This window comes from Lutra lutra, chromosome X (genome assembly GCF_902655055.1).
Source record: "Lutra lutra chromosome X, mLutLut1.2, whole genome shotgun sequence".
In the NCBI taxonomy this organism is placed as follows: Eukaryota; Metazoa; Chordata; class Mammalia; order Carnivora; family Mustelidae; genus Lutra; species Lutra lutra.
In genome coordinates this window covers 37,528,335-37,548,162 of record NC_062296.1, presented here as the reverse complement: position 1 = coordinate 37,548,162, position 19,828 = coordinate 37,528,335, and the positions used below count along the sequence as shown (strand labels likewise).

The 19,828-nt window shown below is 40.7% G+C and overlaps 1 protein-coding gene across 7 annotated transcripts in view; it reads left to right on the top strand.

The window, feature by feature from the left end:
* MID2 (midline 2) overlaps positions 1 to 19,828 on the top strand; it is a 97,648-nt gene that overhangs the window by 75,079 nt on the left and 2,741 nt on the right. For 6 of the 7 annotated variants that reach the window (XM_047715915.1, XM_047715916.1, XM_047715914.1 and 3 more), the window contains 4 exons: positions 9,212 to 9,339; positions 10,307 to 10,540; positions 17,710 to 17,871; positions 19,375 to 19,582. In XM_047715915.1, coding sequence (XP_047571871.1) covers positions 9,212 to 9,339; positions 10,307 to 10,540; positions 17,710 to 17,871; positions 19,375 to 19,582 — 732 coding nt within the window. The remainder of the gene's footprint in view (positions 1 to 9,211; positions 9,340 to 10,306; positions 10,541 to 17,709; positions 17,872 to 19,374; positions 19,583 to 19,828) is intronic. The other variant, XM_047715911.1, reaches the window with a different exon arrangement.

The window sequence follows — 19,828 nt, the reverse complement described above, 5'->3', positions numbered from 1 at the left end:
TTTTGGGCTTTCCATATAAAGAATCATGTCATCTGCGAAGAGAGAGAGTTTGACTTCTTCATTGCCAATTTGGATACCTTTTATTTCTCTTTGTTGTCTGATTGCTGTTGCTAGGACTTCTAATACTATGTTGAACAAGAGTGGTGAGAGTGGGCATCCTTGTCGTGTTCCTGATCTCAACGGGAAGGCTGCAAGCTTTTTCCCATTGAGGATGATATTTGCTGTGGGTCTTTCATAGATAGATTTTATGAAGTTCAGGAATGTTCCCTCTATCCCTATACTTTGAAGCGTTTTAATCAGGAACGGATGCTGGATTTTGTCAAATGCTTTTTCTGCATCAATTGAGAGGACCATGTGTTTCTTCTCTCTTCTCTTATTAATTTGTTCTATCACATTGATTGATTCGAGAATGTTGAACCATCCTTGTAGCCCAGGGATGAATCCCACCTGGTCATGGTGGATAATCTTTTTAATGTGCTGTTGGATCCTGTTTGCTAGGATCTTGTTGAGAATCTTAGCAACCATATTTATCAGTGATATTGGTCTGAAATTCTCCTTTTTGGTAGGGTCTTTGCCTGGTTTGGGGATCAGGGTAATGCTGGCTTCATAGAAAGAGTCTGGAAGTTTTCCTTCTGCTTCAATTTTTTGAAACAGCTTCAGGAGAATAGGTGTTATTTCTTCTTTGAAAGTTTGGTAGAATTCCCCAGGGAATCCATCAGGTCCTGGGCTCTTGTTTTTTTGGAAGGTTTTTGATCAGTGCTTCAATCTCGTTACTAGATATCAGTCTATTCAGGTTGTCAATTTCTTCCTGGTTCAATTTTGGGAGTTTATAGTTTTCCAGGAATGCATCCATTTCATATGGGTTGCTTAGTTTATTGGCATATAACTGTTGATAATAACTTCTGATGATTGTTTCTACTTCCTTGGTGTTAGTTGTGATCTCTCCCTTTTCATTCATAATTTTATGAATTTGGTCTTTCTCTCTTTTCTTTTGGATTAGTGTGGCCAATGGTTTATCGATCTTATTGATTCTTTCAAAAAACCAGCTTCTAGTTTCATTGAAACGTTCTACTGTATCTCTGGTTTCTACCTCATTGATCTCTGCTCTAATCTTGATTATTTCCCTTCTTATGTGTGGAGTTGGTTTGATTTGTTGTTGATTCTCCAGTTCTTTAAGGTGTAGAGACAGCTGGTGTGTTCTGGATTTTTCAATTTTTTTTGATGGAGGCTTGGATGGCTATGTATTTGCCCCTTAGGACCGCCTTTGCTGTATCCCATAGGTTTTGGACTGAAGTGTCTTCATTCTCATTGGTTTCCATGAATTGTTTCAGTTCTTCTTTGATCTCCTGGTTGATCGAAGCATTCTTAAGCAAGGTGGTCTTTAGCTTCCAGGTGTTTGAGTTCCTTCCGAACTTTTCCTTGTGATTGAGCTCCAGTTTCAAAGCATTGTGATCTGAGAATATGCAGGAATAATCTCAGTCTTTTGGTATCGGTTGAGTCCTGATTTGTGACCCAGTACGTGGTCTATTCTGGAGAAGGTTCCATGTGCACTTGAGAAGAATGAGTAGTCTGTTGTTTTAGGGTAGAATGTTCTGTATATATCTATGAGGTCCATCTGGTCCAATGTGTCATTCAATGCTCTTGTTTCTTTATTGATTTTCTGCTTCGATGATCTGTCTATTTCTGAGAGAGGCATGTTAAGTTCTCCTACTATTAATGTATTCATATCAATATGACTCTTTATCTTGATTAACAGTTTTCTTATGTAATTGGCTGCTCCCATATTGGGGGCATAGATATTTACAATTGTTAGATCATCTTGGTGGATAGTCCCTTTAAGAATTATGTAGTGTCCTTCTGTATCTCTGACTACAGTCTTTATTTGAGAGAGAGAGAGAAAGAGAGAGGGGGGAGGGGCAGAGGGAGAAGCAGACTCCCCACTGAGCAGGGAGCCTGACCCCGAGCTCCATCCCAGGACTCAGAGATCTTGATCTGAGCCAAAGGCAGATGCTTAAAAGACTGAATCACTCACCTGCCCCTCATTTTGATAGTTTCTAATATATCTTGGCATTCACTAACCTTTTCTTCTGTAATGCCTACTCTGCCATTAATCTCTCCAGTGTATTTTTCATCTCAGACATTGTAGTTTTCATCTCTAGAAGTTCAGCTTAGTTATTTCTATAATATCCATATTTCTATTTAAACATATTTAGCCTTTCCTCTAGCTTTTGAATATATGGCACACAACACTAATTCAAAAAAGATGTATGTACCCCTATTTTTATTGCATTATTTATAATAGCCAAGAAACCTACATGTCCACGGATAGATGAATGGATAAAGAAGATGTCTCACACACACACACACACACACACACACACACACACGAATATTACACAGCCATAAAAAAGGATGCGATCTTGCCATTTGCAACACCATGGATGGACTTTGCAAAGTGAAATAAGGCAGACTGAGAAAGACAAATACTGTATGATTTCACTCATATGGAATCTAAAACAAAACAAAACGAACAAAACCAAAACAAATGAACAAACAAAAAGCAGAATCAGACCTACAAATATGGAGAACACACTGATGGTTGCCAAGGGCAAGTGGGTGGGTGATGGGCAGAGGGAAATACAGGCTTCCAGATATGGAATGAATAAGTCGTGGGAATAATAGATACAGTATAGGGAATATAGTCAATGATAGTGTAATCGGGTTGAATGGTGGCAGATGGTAGCTACACATGTGGTGAGCAGAGCATAACATATAGACTTGTGGAATCATTGTGTTGTATACCTCAAACTCATGTAACATTGTGTGTCAACTATACTCAAAAGAAAATTAAAATCAAAACATGGACAGAGCATGGAATACAGTTATCATAATTGTCAGAATGTCTAATTCTAACATCTGTGTCAGTTCTGGGTCAGTTTTAATTGATTGCTTTTTCTCCTCATTATGGGTTGTGTTTTTTTCCTTCTTTGCATATCTGATCTTTTTTTTTTTCTGGATGTCAGATATAATGAAATTTATCTTATTGGGTGCTGTATATTTTTGTATTTCTATAAATATTCTTAAGCTTTGTTCTAGGACATAGTTAAGTTTCTTGAAAATAACTTGATCCTTTTGGGTCTTGTTTTTAAGACTTGTTAGGTGGAATCAGAGCAGTGTTTAGTCTGAGTCACATTTTCTGTACTAGCGAGGCAAGACATTTCTGAGTACTCTCCGAGGTGCTCCATGCATCATGAGATTTTCCAGTCTGGCTTTTGGGAACAGACTCTATTCCTGGCCCTTTGTGAAGACCAGGGATTTTTTCCCTCTCAACCTTTTTTAAAAAACTTTTTAAAATTTATTGATTTGAAAGAGAGTGAGAGCACATGCAGTGGGAGAGGGCCAAAGGGAGAGGGAAAAGCAAGAAGCAGACTCCACTGCTGAGCAGGGAGCCTGGCGTGGGGCTTGATCCCAGGACCCTGGGGTCATGACCTGAGCCTAAGGCAGACATTCCACTAACTGAGCCACCCACGCACACTTTCCTCTCATCTTTTAAGGGAGCTCTTTTCTTGGCCTTGGGCAGTATGTATTGATCAGTATTTTGTTGAATACTTAGAGGGGAACCTTCCGGAGGTCTCCAGAATTCTCTCTGTGCAGCCTTCTCTCTGGTACTCTGCCCTGTGAACTCCAGCCAACTTAGTCTCTTAGAGTCTCAGCGTTCTTAATTAGAGACATCATCAAGATCTGCCTGATTTCCCCTTCATGTACTATTTTACTCTCTTAATTTTGTTGGAACAATTTTTCCCGTAGTCTTCCAAGAAAGAATACATGGGAAGTAAATTTTCAAAAACTTTTTGTTTAAAAAATATTTGAAATTTATTTTCACATTTGGTAAGTTGGAAATAGATTTCCCTTACAATTTTGAAAGCATGGCTCTATTGTCTCCTAACTTCTAGTGTTGGGCTGAGAAACCCACTGCTATTTTGATCCCTGATCTTTTAGATGTGACCTATATTTTAACATTTGACGGTTTTAAGGTCTTATCTTTAATCCTGTTTTTCTTAAATTTTTCCAAGATATGCCTTGGTATGGGTCTTTTATCATTCTTTTTTGTTGGGCACTAAGTAGGTCTTTCCGATCTGGAGGCTAGTAACTTTTCATTCTGGGAAGTTCTCTTATATTTTTCACTAACAATTTCCTCCCATTTATTTCCTCTCTTCTCTCTATCCAGGACTCTAATTAGTCAGAGGTTGAACATTCTAGATTTTCTCTCTGATGTTTAAAATCTTTCATTTCTTAGTTTTCACGACACTGTCTTCTTACTCTATTATCTGAGATGTTTCCTTAAGTTTTTATCCAGTCCTTCTATTAAAATTTTAATTTCAGCATTCTTATTTTTATTTATAAGAGCTCTTTCTTGATCTTTGCTTTTACTTTTTTTAGCATTCTGTCCTTGTTTTGTCGATACAAACTATTTGTTTATCTTCTTGAAGATCTGGACGATCATTTAAAAACTTCTAAGCTCTGCATTGTTTTGGTCTCCTCCAAGTTCCTTTTCTCTATTTGTTTGTTTAAGTTGCTGTCTTTCCCTACATGTTTGGCAAGCTTTCGGCTGCCTGTTTGAATTGACGCACTAGAGGGTGACTGGAAGATCTGAGGGGATGGGAACAGTTTGTTCCTCGGTGAATGTCACTATAGGATAAGGTGGAATGCCAGATTTTTACTGAGGGGACCCAAATGTCAGTTCTGTAGGTGTTTTCTCTTCAGTCAGTTTCCCCTAGAAGGAATCTACCAATCTCCTGCTTCTGATGGGGGATGAGGGAGACTAGGCTGGCTGCCACGATTCTGGGAACCAAGCAAGAAAAGGTGGCTGAGGGTTTTAAGACTGCTTTTGATGCAGCGTCAAAGCTCTGCAGAAACTGAACCTCACATCTCTTGCCAGGACGAGGGAGGAGTAGTCTCTGGTCGAGTGGATCTGGGGTCTAGCTGTTCTTCCTATAAACTTTCAACTGTCGGCGGCACAAAATCAGCTTGACGTTGTTGGCTTCCTGACCCAGCTTTCTCTGGTCTGTTGTTGGTTACCGCTTATGCATCCCTTTCTAGCTTCCAAACATTTGCTGACAATCTCTTACTTGCTGGCATGTCTTTTTCCATTCTCTTTGTCTTTGTGGGTTTATGACATTTTATTCTTTGACTGTCATTTCAGTGGTATTTCATGAGAGCAGAGATAAAACATAAATTTAAACCACATTATTCAATCATCCCTACTCACTCTTCAAGACTCTGAAATGTCTTCTGCCACTACCACACTATTCCGAGTGTTCTTTCTGAGGTCACCAAATGGATACCCTGTTGCTAAATCTAATAGATGTTCCTTTGTTTTATCTTACTGTTTCGTCTTCCTTAATCACTCAATAGGGGCGCCTGGGTGGCTCAGTCCTTAAGCGTCTGCCTTCCGCTCAGGTCATGATCCCAGCGTCCTGGGATCGAGCCCCACATTATGCTCCCTCCTTCGAGGAGAGCCTGCTTCTCCCTCTCCTACTCCCTCTGCTGTGTTCCCTCTCTTGCTGTGTCTCTGTCAAATAAATAAATAAACAAAATCTTTTAAAAAAATCACTCAATAACCTTTGTTCCTACTGACAATGATTCGTACTTGAAATTTCTCTGCCCTTAGCTTTGGTGAACACTTCTGCTTTTCTCCCTACCTACTGAGTTTCTTTTTGCCTTTGGGAGCACATTGCCTTTGACCTATTCCTTTAAAGCTGTTGTCTTTATGATTGTGTTTTAGGCTATTCTCTTTTCTCTTGAGAATCATCTGCCCAACCTCAATATCTTCATCAGTGGTTTCTCACAGGGTCTGAAATTCTTCCCCACCAATAATAATTGTAATAATCTATTTTGGGCCAAGACCTTGGTTAAAATGAAATTCCAGCTGGGAGAGTATTCCTTCCCCGCTTACAAATGACACTTATCATATCGTCCTTGAGAGATAACTAATGTTGTTTTGCTTAAACATATTAAACATAGACACAGACACACACAGACACACACACACACACACACTCTTACATATACCCCAATGCCATTTTTACTCATCCTTAACTTTCAGCCACTGCTAACATTTGGGAGTATAGTATCCCAATATTTAGATTTTTATTTTTTATAAGATCTTTATTTATTTAAGAGAGAGAAAGACAGTGTGTGACTGGAGAGGGGCAGAGGGGAAAGGAGAAGGAATCTCAAGCAGACTCACCATTGAGCATGGAGCCCACGGTGGGGCTCGATCCCACGACCGTGAGATCATGACCTGAGCTGAAACCAAGAGTCAGATGCTTAGCTGACTCAGCTGCCCAGGCGCCCCTAGATTTAATAAATATTTCACAAACAGAGGGTCATGCTGTATATACTTCATTATACCCTATGTTTGAAACTTAGCAATATATCATGAACTTGTCCCTGTCATTGAACTGATTTTCAGTGGCCTTGTAATATTTCATCTTTTGATGTATTACATTTACTTAGCTCAGTCCCCATGGTTAGAGAGTTAGGGTACATATGGTATGTTGAATGCCCTTACACCTCAGTTGTTTCCTTAGCAATAAATTTATGAAGTAGAACTGTGATGTCAAAGAATATTTGCATTTTAATCTATGTTGGTATTTAATCCCAAACTTATCCCCAAAATTCGTTATCAGTTTCAGTCCTAATAAAATATGTAGACATTATCTCATACGGGCATAAAAAGCTCCTATAATTGTCATTATTTATAATCTTCAATGCAATCTCACTTTAATTTACATTTATTTGATTCCTCATATAGTCGGCTTTTAAATATATTTTTTAATATTTTATTATTTATTTGAGAGAGAGAGTGAGTGAGAGTGAGAGAGAGAGAGAGCACAAGCCCGGGGAGAGGCAGAGGGAGAGAGAGAGAGAGAGAGAGAGAGAGAGAGAAGCAGGCTCCCTGCTGAATAGGGATCCTGATGCCAGGATGCTGGGATCATGACCTGAGCCAAAGGCAGATGCTTTACTGACTGAGCCACCCAGGCGTCCTGGGCTTTGAAATGTATTTGTTGCCTATTTGTTTTCATGTTGTGTGAATTAGCTTTCTGTTTTATTTGTCTATGTTCCTGTCACTACTTTCCTTTTTGCTCATTTGTAGACACCTTAAAATCCGTTTTGCCTCCAATTTTGACCCCTTCCAGCCCATCCGTACAGACAGAACATGCTTCCTAAAACATAAATTTGAGCATCACTCCTTGGCTGAAAGTGGTTCAGTGGCCCTCACTGCTCTTTGGATAAAGTGCAAACCTTGTAACGTGGCCCACAAGGCCCTGTGTGATTTTGCTAATTCTGCAACCTTCAGGCTAGAGAGAACACAGAGCCACATAGTCTCGGCTTGCCTAACCCCTACGCATTGTGTAGGTCACTGCGTAAAATGAACTTCCTCCCGGGAGATTTCCCTTAGTGCCCAAGTCCCTGCCAGGGGAGTCTTGTGTATGGTACAGTCCCTTTGTAGTGGCGTTTTTATTGCCTATTTAATATCTTTCTCCTCCACAAACTGAATTTCGTGAGGGCAAAGACCACAACTGTGTGTCTCCAGTGTGCCTGGCACAGTGCCTGGCACATTATTTGTGCTCAGTGAGTATTGGATGGGTGGATGGGTGGATGGATGGATAGATGGATGGGTGGATGGATGGACTGATGGACAGATGGGTGGATGAATGGAAGAAAGAAGATTGGGGAGGCCAGGAAGAAATTTTATGAGCCAATTTTCTGCCTTAACTCTTGCCCTATAGGGGTTGTTGTCTTCTTACTCATTGAATCCTGAAGACTGGCCATTCTATGTAAGACCTGAAGATTATAGTGTTAGTCTTTCATATGTTTATCCTGGCCTACAGCTTATTCCTAAGTCATCTCTATTTTCACAAACAACCAAGAGCTCTTGTTGGTAGATGTGTAGCTGTGCGTGAATGTTTGTTTAACTTCTCAACCCCTTACAACTAATTCACCTTAGAAGTTTCCTCTCTGGTCTTCTACATTCAGTGCTTCTTCCCATTATTCCACCTGCATATTGTTGCCAGATTAATTTTTTTTTTCCATTCTGTCATTTGCATGTTCAAGGATCTTCATTGGCTGTGATTCAGAAGGTCTGTCATAGGGCCTCAACATGTGTGCTTTGGTCAAAACTGCCCAAGAGAATTCTGATGTGTTATCATGGTTAAGAATTGCTGAAGCACAGAAGAATTTACCTTAATTTTTTTTAAAGAGCTACCTAAATTGGTTCAGGGTATAGAGCTTAGAATCCAATGAACATAGATTCAGTTATATTTCTTTTTTTTTCTGACCCTTACTGGTTGTGTGACCTTAGGCAAGTTACTTAAGCTTTCTATGTATCATTTTTTATTTATGTTATATCTTACTGTCATTTACAAAATGGAAATAACATATACTACACAGGATTATGGCAAGAGGTAAATTAAATAATGTATGTAAAGTGCATGCATGGTCTCTTCTGTCTACTAAATGCTCAATAAATGTTAGCAGCTGTGTTGTTGCTAGTCATTCATTATTCATTTAACAATTGTTTATTCACCATGTGTCCAACACTGTGTTACTGACCATGGAAGCTATGAGAGGTACAAAATACAAACCCTGCTCTTGAGACGCTTAGAACTAACTGGGGAGGTAAAAGTAGCAGAGCATTATATAATCATAGTAAATAGTAATAAAATTAAATGCAAATGTTATAAAAGAACAAATCAAGTACAGTATTTAGGTGAAGGCTTGAACTCAGCTCAGCCCCAGCATGCTGGCTTGTTGGTTAGCATAAAAAAATCGAGGGGAAGAAAAAAAATCTCTCAAACTGTTCTAACCAAGCCTTCAGAGGTCTAGTTTTGATGCTGCCTGCCAGATGGAAAATGATGCAGAGGGGAAAAAATCCTGTATTTACTTCTCAAAATTAAGACAGGATGGGGGAGTGTGTTTGTGGGGTGAACATATGTGAATAAATATGGTATATCTCTTAATTTGTTCCTGATGATTAAATTTTAACTGGTTTCCATTGGAAAATCACAGATACGATATTTTCCATTTAATGAATCAAGCCCCCCAAGTCATATATATTTTTGCCTTGTTGAACCAGGAATCAAACATTGGATAAAAGTTGCAAACTGATTTTGATGTATATTGATGCACTTTTTCTCTTTCCCAGGGTCGCTATGGCAACAGCATCTTCTCAAGTTCTGATTCCAGACATCAATTTTAATGATGCCTTTGAAAACTTTGCTTTAGATTTTTCCAGAGAAAAGAAACTGCTGGAGGGGCTAGATTATTTAACAGGTGTGAAAATACTGTGGTTTCCTTCCCATTTTAATGCTTGTCTTTTGGTATTCTCTTACTTTAAGGTAATCAGAAAAGGACCATATTTGTAATGAAAATGCTTTTATAACTTTTAAGATAATACATGTCTCTTTTTAGATAGAATATACTTTAGCTCATGTATCAGAAAACAAAGATGATGTGTCAGATATTTCTGGGGGCAGACAGGAGTACCATCATACCTAAAGGTCAAGAAAAAAGAAGACATTGCTGATGGATTTCTCCTTATGAGCCTATCAGTAATATATTGTTGCTTGTTGTTGAAGGGGTTAGAACTCAGGTGGCGATTATGGAATATTAAAGCATGTCCTGCTTAGATACGTGTACTGTTCAAATGGTTTTAAGGGAATTTGAGAAACTAGCAGATTAGGATGAAAAAATGTAAGAACTGTCTGGCTTGCAGACAATTTTAGGAAATGAGGGATGCAACTAGCCTGTGAAAAATTCTTGTTACCTTCAGGATTATTGAATGGCCACTTCCCGAGAAAAATACACACGTACAATAATTTGGCATTGGTCATTATTTTTGTTAACATATTAAAATAACTGTCATTTACTGAACAACTACTTTATGCCAGACACTGTGTACTCATTTTGTAGTGTAAGTATCTACCACAAATCTGTCAGGTAATGGTCATCCCTTATTTCACAGATAAGAGAACTCGTATAATTGGCTCTTGGCTATCCTGCCCAGAATATATGATAAAACTTATTTTAAAATAAAAAGAAACAGGTTGAAGGTCATGCAATAAGAAAACTACATGACCACTGGAGGTCTCGGCACTTGGCTTCCATCGAATGCATCTCGTTGATGAAGAGAACCTCCTCGCCAAGAGGTGTTGAGTTGGGAAGCAAGAGTGACAACTGTTAAAATTCCAGAACAGAGAGAGTGTGCCTTCCTCACCTTCTTTTCTACCGTTCCTTACAGCCCCAAACCCACCATCTATCCGAGAGGAGCTCTGTACTGCCTCCCACGACACCATTACAGTCCACTGGATCTCAGATGATGAGTTCAGCATCAGCTCCTATGAGCTTCAGTACACCATATTCACTGGCCAGGCTAACTTCATCAGTAAGTCATGGTGTAGTTGGGGCCTGTGGCCAGAGATAAGGAAATGTAAGGAAGCAGTAAGCTGCTCAAGATTGGCCGGGGCGCCACGAGGCAAGTGTTTGTAAGACATGTTAGGTTGTTGAGTATAGTGTTTCTCGTAGACAGTGTAAGCTCCCCCAGGGCATTGCAAAGACCGTATTGCTGGGTGGACAAGCAAGGTGTGTATTTCCTTGCTGGGGGAGTCACGGTGGCCACTCCCATTTGTTTTTGTAATCCCTAGCCTTTCCTCAGTTAATCCATGTCACTCTGCTCATCCTGAGTCAGAACCCAGCGCAGAATTCATTCCTGGGTAGCCACGCCACTGTCATTGCTGATTCTGTGTGTGTGAACATCCCTCTCCTCTGCTCTTCTTCCACTTCATTAACATGATAAAATACATCACGTTGGAGGACAACTGCTTCCTTTCCCAGACCTATTTGTGTCTGAGATGGTAGTGATAAGCCTTCTGCCTCTGTCACTGTCCCTCTTCTCCCCCTCCTCTGAGAATGACACCAAATACAAAAATGTGGCAGTGGGCCATGAAATGAAAGCTGTTTAAAAAGCAGTCACTGAGCTCACATGTTATGGTTTCACCTTCTTGTGAATTAGAGCAAGACCAGGCAGAATAAGAAACTTGACTCATCGATGGCCAGATGAAAGAGACCCAGTTGCGAGTTCCCCTCCCTGTGCCGGGGAGAACTGGAAAGCAGAATTAAAACTGGATTCAAGACCAGAACTGATCCCCACCCTAAGGTTCACCCTAGGACTCTCGCCCTAGTCCGCGGAGCTGCAAATTAGTATTTTCTTTTACCTTTGTACGTGTGTGTGCATCTGTGTCTCACTTCGCACACAGGCCCACATGAGAGGAATTTTCCCCATGACACCAGCCCAATAGGCTTCCTTTTCCTGTTTGGTGCCCATGCTGGGCCACATGGTGGGCTGGGAGGTGACAGGACATTGCGGGTCACACTTGAAAAACACTTGCCTCGTGCAGCTCCCACCTAAGCCACCTGGCCTGGGTAGCTGTGCTCCTAGGTGTTTTATTCAACTTGAGGAGTCACAAACCCTGAGGCCTCCCTGACATGCTTTCCTGCACTTTTCTCTCTCTCTCCCTTGCTCTGGTGAGTCTTACAGCCAGCAACTGAGCTTCTCCTTCCTGAGAGGGGTAGAGCAGTGGTCTGCTGGGAGCTGAGCCGTAAGTCCAAGCGACAAAGATCTGAAGGCTCTGCTCTCCATTTTCAAAGATATATAGCCCTTTGTAAAGAAGAACTTAAAGGATGATTCTTAATGGTGATAGGATCATAGCGCCTTTGGATTGGAAGGAACCTTAGAAATCCTTTAGGCTAATCTTCTTCCCTTCTACTAGACACCCAGTGGATGACTGTCCTGCCTCTACCGGAACATTTCCTGTTCTGGTGATAGCTCACTTCTAACAAAATAACTCATTCTGTTGTTGTGTTGTTGTAAATAATTGTCAGGGCTTCCATACGGAGGGCCTAACCCTTCCTCCTAGTAAATAACAATGATGATAAGAATTGATAACGTGCATTCTGCTTTGTCATTTATAAACGCTCCCACATAGATCATCGTGCTGAGTCCTCATGGCTTCTTCCCTAGCCTTATGGCATAGATGATACTAATTCTGTTTTATGGATAAAGAAGCTGAGGTTCACGTGAAATGAGTTGCCCAAGGTCACAGAGCTACAAACTGATGGAGTCAAGGTTTGAACACAAGCCTGTCAGACTTCAAGTCTAATGTTTCTTGAATGAAACCCACAGCTACTGATTAGTCCTAGTCCTGGCCTTTTGTACCTCACTAACAAACCTGATCCATCTCTCCCATGACAGTTCTTCAAATAACTTTAGGTAGCTCTCACGTACGTCCCTTCTAAATTTTCTCTTTTCTAGGCTAAACACCCTTAATTCTTTGAATTGCTCCTCATGTGAGATGGTTTCAGGCCCCTTACTGTCATGGTATCCTTTTCAGGAACACATTGCTGTGTGTCAAAGTGCTTTATGAAATGCACTGTCTAGGGGCGCCTGGGTGGCTTAGTTGGTTAAATACCCGACTCTTGGTTATGGCTCAGGTCATGATCTCAGGGGCCTGGGATCGAGTCCTGTATCGGGCTCTGCACTCATCATGGAGTCTGAGAGTGTCTCACCCTCTCCCGCTTGTGCTTACTCTCTCTATATAATGAATGCATAAAATCTTTTAAAAAACTTGCTTTCAAAAAAGTGAATACAGTACTCCAAAAGTGGTCTGACCACCCTAGCCCTGAACCTCTTTATTCCAGTAGTCACACTGACTGAGTGTTGATTACTGAGCATGTAGTCACTTGAAATCCCTAGGTCTTTCAAATTCTTGATTGTTTAAACTGAAATGCAACACCTTGAATTCATCCCTCTTCCATTTTGTCTGGTTAGCTTTGACTTCACATTCTAGCTTGCCAAAATCCTTTCAAATCCAGTTTCTGTCCTCTCAGCCTGTCTTCGATGTCATCTTCCAGTCTAGTGGAATAGAACAGTGACAAGGCAGAGCCCTGAGCAAAATTCTGCCTGGCAATGGGCAGATGAGATGAAAATATTTTAGGGGGCACCTGGGTGGCTCAGTAGATTGAGCCTCCAACCTTTGACTGTGGCTCACATCATGATCTCAGGGTCCTGGGATCGAGTCCCATGTTGGGCTCTCCCCTCAGCAGGGAATCTGTTTGTCCCACATCTCCCCCTCAGTAAATAAATAAATAAAATCTTGAAAAAGATGAAACTATTTTATTGGGAATACATATTCATGAAAATTCAAGGGCCTAATCTTTTCATTGGTCTGGCCTACCTCTGTTCTGCCACTGTTGATTGAACCTTGGCTCTGAGAGTTGCTTTCCTTTGAGGTTTTTCCACATTTTCTCTTCTTAAACCACTTTGTTGAGATTTAATCGACATTCAAAAAGTTGTCCATCAACAGATCAATGGATAAAGAAAATATGGTATGCCCATACAATAAAATATAATTCAGCCTTAAAAAAGAAGGAAATTATCTGCTATTTGTGACAACATGGATGAACCTGGAGGGTATTATGCTTAGTGAAATAAGCCAGACACAGAAGGACAAATAGGACCTGATACCATTTATATGAGGAATCTTAAAATAATGAAACTCCACATTTTCTTTAACTGGCAATTTCTTTCTTGTGGGCTAGAATTTTGTCTGGAGAAGTAGTTCCCCTTATTCTTCTTTTTGCTTTTCTTTCTTTCTCTCTTTTCCTTTTCCTTTTCCCTTTTCTTTTCTTCATCTGTAACTATCTCCCCACCTCATCTAAGATTTGAAATGGTCACAAGCCAATAATGTTTCCGATGATGCTATTAGCTGGATTCAAACAGATGTTTGGCCAATTGTCTTCCCCATTACTGTCTATTTTTAGTCTATTTCAATTTTGTGTTTTGCATTATGCAAGCACTGGCCATACCTTCTGCCTGAGCAGGCCTACTATAACATACTGCCACAAACATAAAACTTATGTTTCCTCTCCTTTTCATTTCCATGTAAATGTTCTCCACCACACATTTACACTCAGGTTCATGGATTTCCATATTGTGGTCTTTCCCATTTGAGCCAGGTGTATAGTTCCATTACCAGAATTCACTCGTTAACCCTATTTCGCCAAGTCTCAGTGACACCTAGAGAATTCTATATTTGCCTTTTCAAAATTTAGAAATGGTTTCAAAGTCACAGAAAAGTTGTAAGAGTAACACAAGAATGTCTGTGTACTCTTTACCCAGATTCATCTGTTGTTAATATTTTGTCCCATTTCCTTTATCATTTGCTAGCATTCCCCATCTATTTCTGAACCATTTGAGAGTAAATTGCATACATCATCACCTCTGACCGCTAAATTCTTCAACGTAGGTTTTCTAATAAGGAAACTCTTAGATAACGACAGTGTGGTATCAACTTGAAGAGATTTAATACAATACTTTTTTTCTGATCCCACCATTCATATTCCAATTTTGACAGTTGACCCAATAACCCCCTTTCTAACATATAAAGGATCCGATATTGTCCGTTAGAGTCGAGGATCAGGTATTGCATTCAATTGTCATTATCCCTAGTCCCCTTTAATCTAGAACACTTCCTCAGCCTTTCTTTGTCTTTAACGACATTGACCTCTTTTTAAAAATGCCCCTTTATTTCTTTATTATACCGTCCCTTATTTGTGGGTTCCTCTGATGTTTCCTCACAATTTATATTCAGATTATGCATTTATGGCTGGAATACTGCATTGGAGGCATGTGATGTCCACTTGCCTTTGTTGGTGACACTAATTTTGTTCAGCTGGTCAAAGACATTGGTGGATTTCTTCACCACATAGTTACTGTTTTTCTTCTTGCAACTAATAAGCAATCCCTGTGGTGATACTTTGAGACAATGAAAATGTCCTGCTTCCTCATCAAACTCATCACACCCCACTCCTGTTTTAGCATCAGTCAAAAATTCTTGCGTGTTCCAGTCTTTACCCTGATGATTGCAAAATGATGATTTTCCAAATGAGCACTCCCTCCCCCATTTACTAGTTGGCACTCTGCATTCTACTATAAGCAAAAGCCCCACCATCTGTTTATTTATCTACTTTTCAGTATAGACTCGTGAATTCTCTTTCTTCAGTGGTTTATAATTCTTCACTGCCCTTGCTTATTTTGATGCTCAGATTGTCCAGATTTAGCCAGTAAGGGCCATTTAAGCTGACTCCTGGGTCCTTACATTTTCCCATCATTTTCTTGAGCACTTCTTTACTTCTAGCAGAACAGAAGATTCTAGGCTCATAATGATCTTATCCTGCCCCAGCCTTGAAATCAGTCATTTTTCTAAGGAATCCTGGTTCGTTTTAATCGGAGGATGTTATTAGAGAACAAGATCTGGGTATTAGGAACATACCCATATGCCCATGTACATATACCTATGCACACGCATAATATACAGAGACACATACCTAATATACGTGTGTATATGGGCGCACGTGTGTGTGCGTGCACACGCACACGCACACACACACACACACACACACACACACGTATAGAAATCACGAGTTCATACCAGTACCTCCAATCCCAGTCCATCCCCACAGGTTCTTTCTTGCCTTCCCCCACTCCATATTCGTATGTTCCAACTTCCATAGTGAGAACCCTGGCTCCCAATGACATCAACACATGTGCTCATTTGCTTAATCCTGTAATGTATCTAACGGTTTCAGAAGCGCTTTGCCCGCACTATGACAGAAACAAAAAATAGTTCAGGATTTGTTTTCAGTCCTCCTCCTGCCCCCTTCCCTTTGGTGTGGTTGTTTTTCATCTGAAATGTAGTAGGGTTCATTTGTTTCAGCTTGTCTTCAGTTTTTGTCCCCACTCTTCCCATTCGTATGGATTTAATTGTGCTTTTCTGAATTTCTAAGACAATGTGTTTCCAAAAGGAAAAACAAGACAAAAAAGGTGTATTCAGAGAAGTGTCTTTCTTTCCCATGTCTTTTTAATCCCATGCCTATCCCTATCCCTTTTTTAATCCTATCCCTATCCCTTTACCTGCCAACTTCAAACATATGTATTGTTCTCTTATCTGCCTTTATTTCTTGCAAAAAAAAGTTAGCATATTATCCATGCTCTTCTGCAATTTGCTTTTTTCAACTAACAGTATACCCTGGGAATCACTCCATATCGGTTAATAGGGATCTTCTTCATTCTTTTTCATAGCTACATAGTACTTCATTATGAAGTTCAGTTTTTTTGTTTTGTATTGTTAGAAGAATATCTGGAAGACTGTTTATTTCCCTCTTTGTATTAAAATTCAAAGTGCAATTTATGATTCATACTGTGAATTGGTACATGGATAACCAAGCCCTCCCACATTATTCCTGGCCCTTATCCTTCTTCTCTTATCATGAGCACGACTGAGCACCTTCACCAGTTACTCTTTCTCGAACATCTCTGTTTGACCTCCATTGTGCTTCTTTTTCTGGTTTTATTTGAGACTTTTTCAACTTCCTACCAAATTCATTATAAATCCCTCATGATCAGATCTTTTTCAAAACACTCATGATTTTTTTTTTCTAAAACACTCATGATTATTTTTAATTTTCAGTCTCACTAAATCCTTTACGAGTGCTACATAGAAGGGACTACATTCACTGCTCCTTTTCCTTGCCCATTCCTTCGCACGCTTTGGTAGAATGGTGGATAAAAAGCAGTAAACTGATTGAGAAATAGATAACAGAAGAGAGGAGCCTCGATAATTCACAAACCAGAACGTCAATCCCTCTTTTACTCACAGTTAGCCAAATACATGTTTTTAATTATGCACATTTTTCTCTGTTTAAGTCAGTGTTTATGATCCAAAGAGTTTCAAAAGCAAAAACCTAGATCTCTGAGCTTGGGAGGGAAGAAGGTTCCAGGCCACAATGTGTTCCTGGACCACCCAACCTCAAATGGGTATTAGAACAGGGAAGGAGCAAAACATGGGTAGTGTCAAGTGAGGAGATGGTAATGTTTGCTTTGATTTGCATGCCATCTCCTTGGCTTCCCTATATGCTACCTCGGAGCACAGTTAGTTTTGGGAGGAAGGGTGGGGAGGGGGTGGGAGAGATGAGCCATTAGCCCTGACAGCTTCGCTACCTTACAGGGACATTGCTGTCCACCTCATGCATTGTCACATAGTGGAGAGAACAGGACTAGGGTGAGAGACGAGGGTTACACTCAGCACATCACCATCTGTCTGTGGCCTTGGGCAAGTCACTTTTTTTTTCTCTCAGTCTTAGTTTCCCATTTGTAAAATGAGGGAAATAGGGTGTGTGGGTGTCCTGTTTGCTCTGAGATTCCATGTTCCTGTGCTCTTCCCAGTGCCACTCCATCCATACCAGGCCAGGCTCTGCTGTCAGAGGACTGGGTCTTGGGTGTCAAGATCCAGGGACTCCATAAAATAGTGATGATTCTGTGACTTTTGTAGAGTGGCCATAAGGAGCCTAGCATGAGCCTAGCTCCATGGGAGAAAAGAGACAGAAGATATCTCACTCTGTCTCCTGGGACTCAAAAGAAAGCAAAATGAAATTCGTTTTTTTTTTTTTTTTTTGTTTTGTTTTTGTTTTTGTTTTTTTGGTGGTAGCAGGTTGGGGGAGGGGTGAGCTTTTGATGATTTTTCAGTGTGCTTCTCATCCTATTTCTATGACCTGCTGGTTAATGTCCTTTCTTTCCCCCCCTTACAGGCCTGTACAATTCAGTGGATAGCTGGATGATTGTGCCCAACATTAAACAGAACCACTACACAGTGCACGGACTTCAGAGCGGGACCCGCTACATCTTCATTGTTAAAGCCATAAACCAGGCCGGCAGTCGGAACAGTGAACCCACCCGACTAAAAACAAATAGTACGTTGTGGTGATTCCAAAAGGCGAGCTCCACGTTCCCCTCTGTTCCACGGAGTACCTTTAGCCTGAGCGGGGAACCATGGAAGTGCAACATAGTGGAGGCACTGAGGAGAGGGGCTTTAATAGTTTTATATAGCTTTAATAGTTTATGCTTTGCGCACAGGGTTTGCTGGTGCCTTTGGAAAATACACGAACCCAGAGATACATGCAAAGTGCAGGTAGTAGTAGCTGGTGTTTGGGGAGGGTGTTAGTAAAGGGTTTTTCTCTGCACCCCATCCCATGCTAGGGGAACGGTTTTGTAAGACAGGACTATTTGGGATAATCTGGTAGAATCCTTCTGCAGAGAAGCCATACCTTTTAGGAATGCTTCTGACCTAAGGGGACTTCCCAGACTTCCAACGAACTCAGCTTAACAAATAGTATTTGTGAGTAGCTAAAACAAACAGTTTTTTCTTTGTCTCCCATAGCACGAAGATTGAAGGTAGGCAGTTCGGGCTAGGGCTAGTGCAACAGCTAGTTCTGTGATGTTGTAAAAGACCTAAGCTCCTTCTCCCTTTGCATAGTGACTTATTGTCATATGGCCACAATATGGCCCTTGCGGCCTCCAGATGTCATATTTCCTTTTTTAAGATAGGAAGAGGGGGAGAGAGTCAGTGCATAGGATGGCTGTCTCTTCTATTGAGAAAGCCTGGCACGTTTCTAGAAGTGTCCCCAACCCTGTCTGACTTCTGTTTCCATCTACTTCCATCTTATTAGCCACCCCTAGCAGCAAGAGAGGCTTGGAGCTGGAATATTTAGCTCTTCTGTCCTCTATGGTGAAAGTGGGGAAAAGAGAAAAAAGTAGGGAAAGGGGGTTATGTTTGCCAACAGCGTCTGTCACAGACCCATTTTGTATAACACAGCTCCTGCCGCACCCAGCAATTGGCTTTTAGTCATTTGTTTTATCATATGTTTATAAGAAATTCTAGGTTGTGAATGGTCCTACACAACAAATTCCATCTCTGATCATTCCTGATGCATCAGTCACTCTAATGAATGTACCTAATCAGATGTTATTTATATCCCCGTAGTAAGAGGGTAGAAAGATGGTCTTCACTGAGTTCTTTTTACATTTTTTTTTGTTCTGCCACCAACCAGCAATTACCTCATCAGCTCCCCTCACTTTGTCTCACCTCAAACACTCCTTCCCCTAGGACCTACTCAAATCCCAAGCTACCCACTGAAATAAAGCAGAGTACAAATCGTATTTGAGAGCATGAGAGCCTGAGAGCCTCCTTTTAATTTGATAACCTATCCAGGGGGGCAGCTTCTTCTTCTTTTATTGAAAATGGTGGCTTCAGGCCCTACTTTCTTAATATAATCCAAATAGCAGCCAACTTGCACTGGCCCAAGAATGATCATCCTATGAGGAGTCCCCTGGTAGCGATAGTCCCGGAGGACAGGGATGGCATTCTTAAATACTTTACCATGCGTTTTGTTTTTTCTTTCTTTTTTTTTTTTCAGGCCAACCCTTTAAACTGGATCCCAAAATGACTCACAAGAAGTTGAAGATCTCCAATGACGGGTTGCAGATGGAGAAGGATGAAAGCTCTCTGAAGAAGAGCCATACCCCGGAGAGGTTTAGCGGCGCCGGGTGCTACGGGGCAGCAGGGAATATATTCATTGACAGTGGCTGCCACTACTGGGAAGTGGTCATGGGTTCCTCCACCTGGTGAGTGGATCCCACTTGTAGTTTTTCTCTTCCTTTTTTCCTGCAAGATTCAGTTCCGTAGCATGAACATAGTACCAGTAGGTCAAGGTTAAAAGGCATGTGAGGAAAACCACTCCTAGAAAAATTGGCAAGCTTTTACAAAAGCAAAAATATAAAATCTTGGGAAATACACTGAGCTAGGGGTTGGAAATTACTGCAGCACTCTAATTGCTGACTTCCTAAAACTCTTGTGCTATTAACATTATG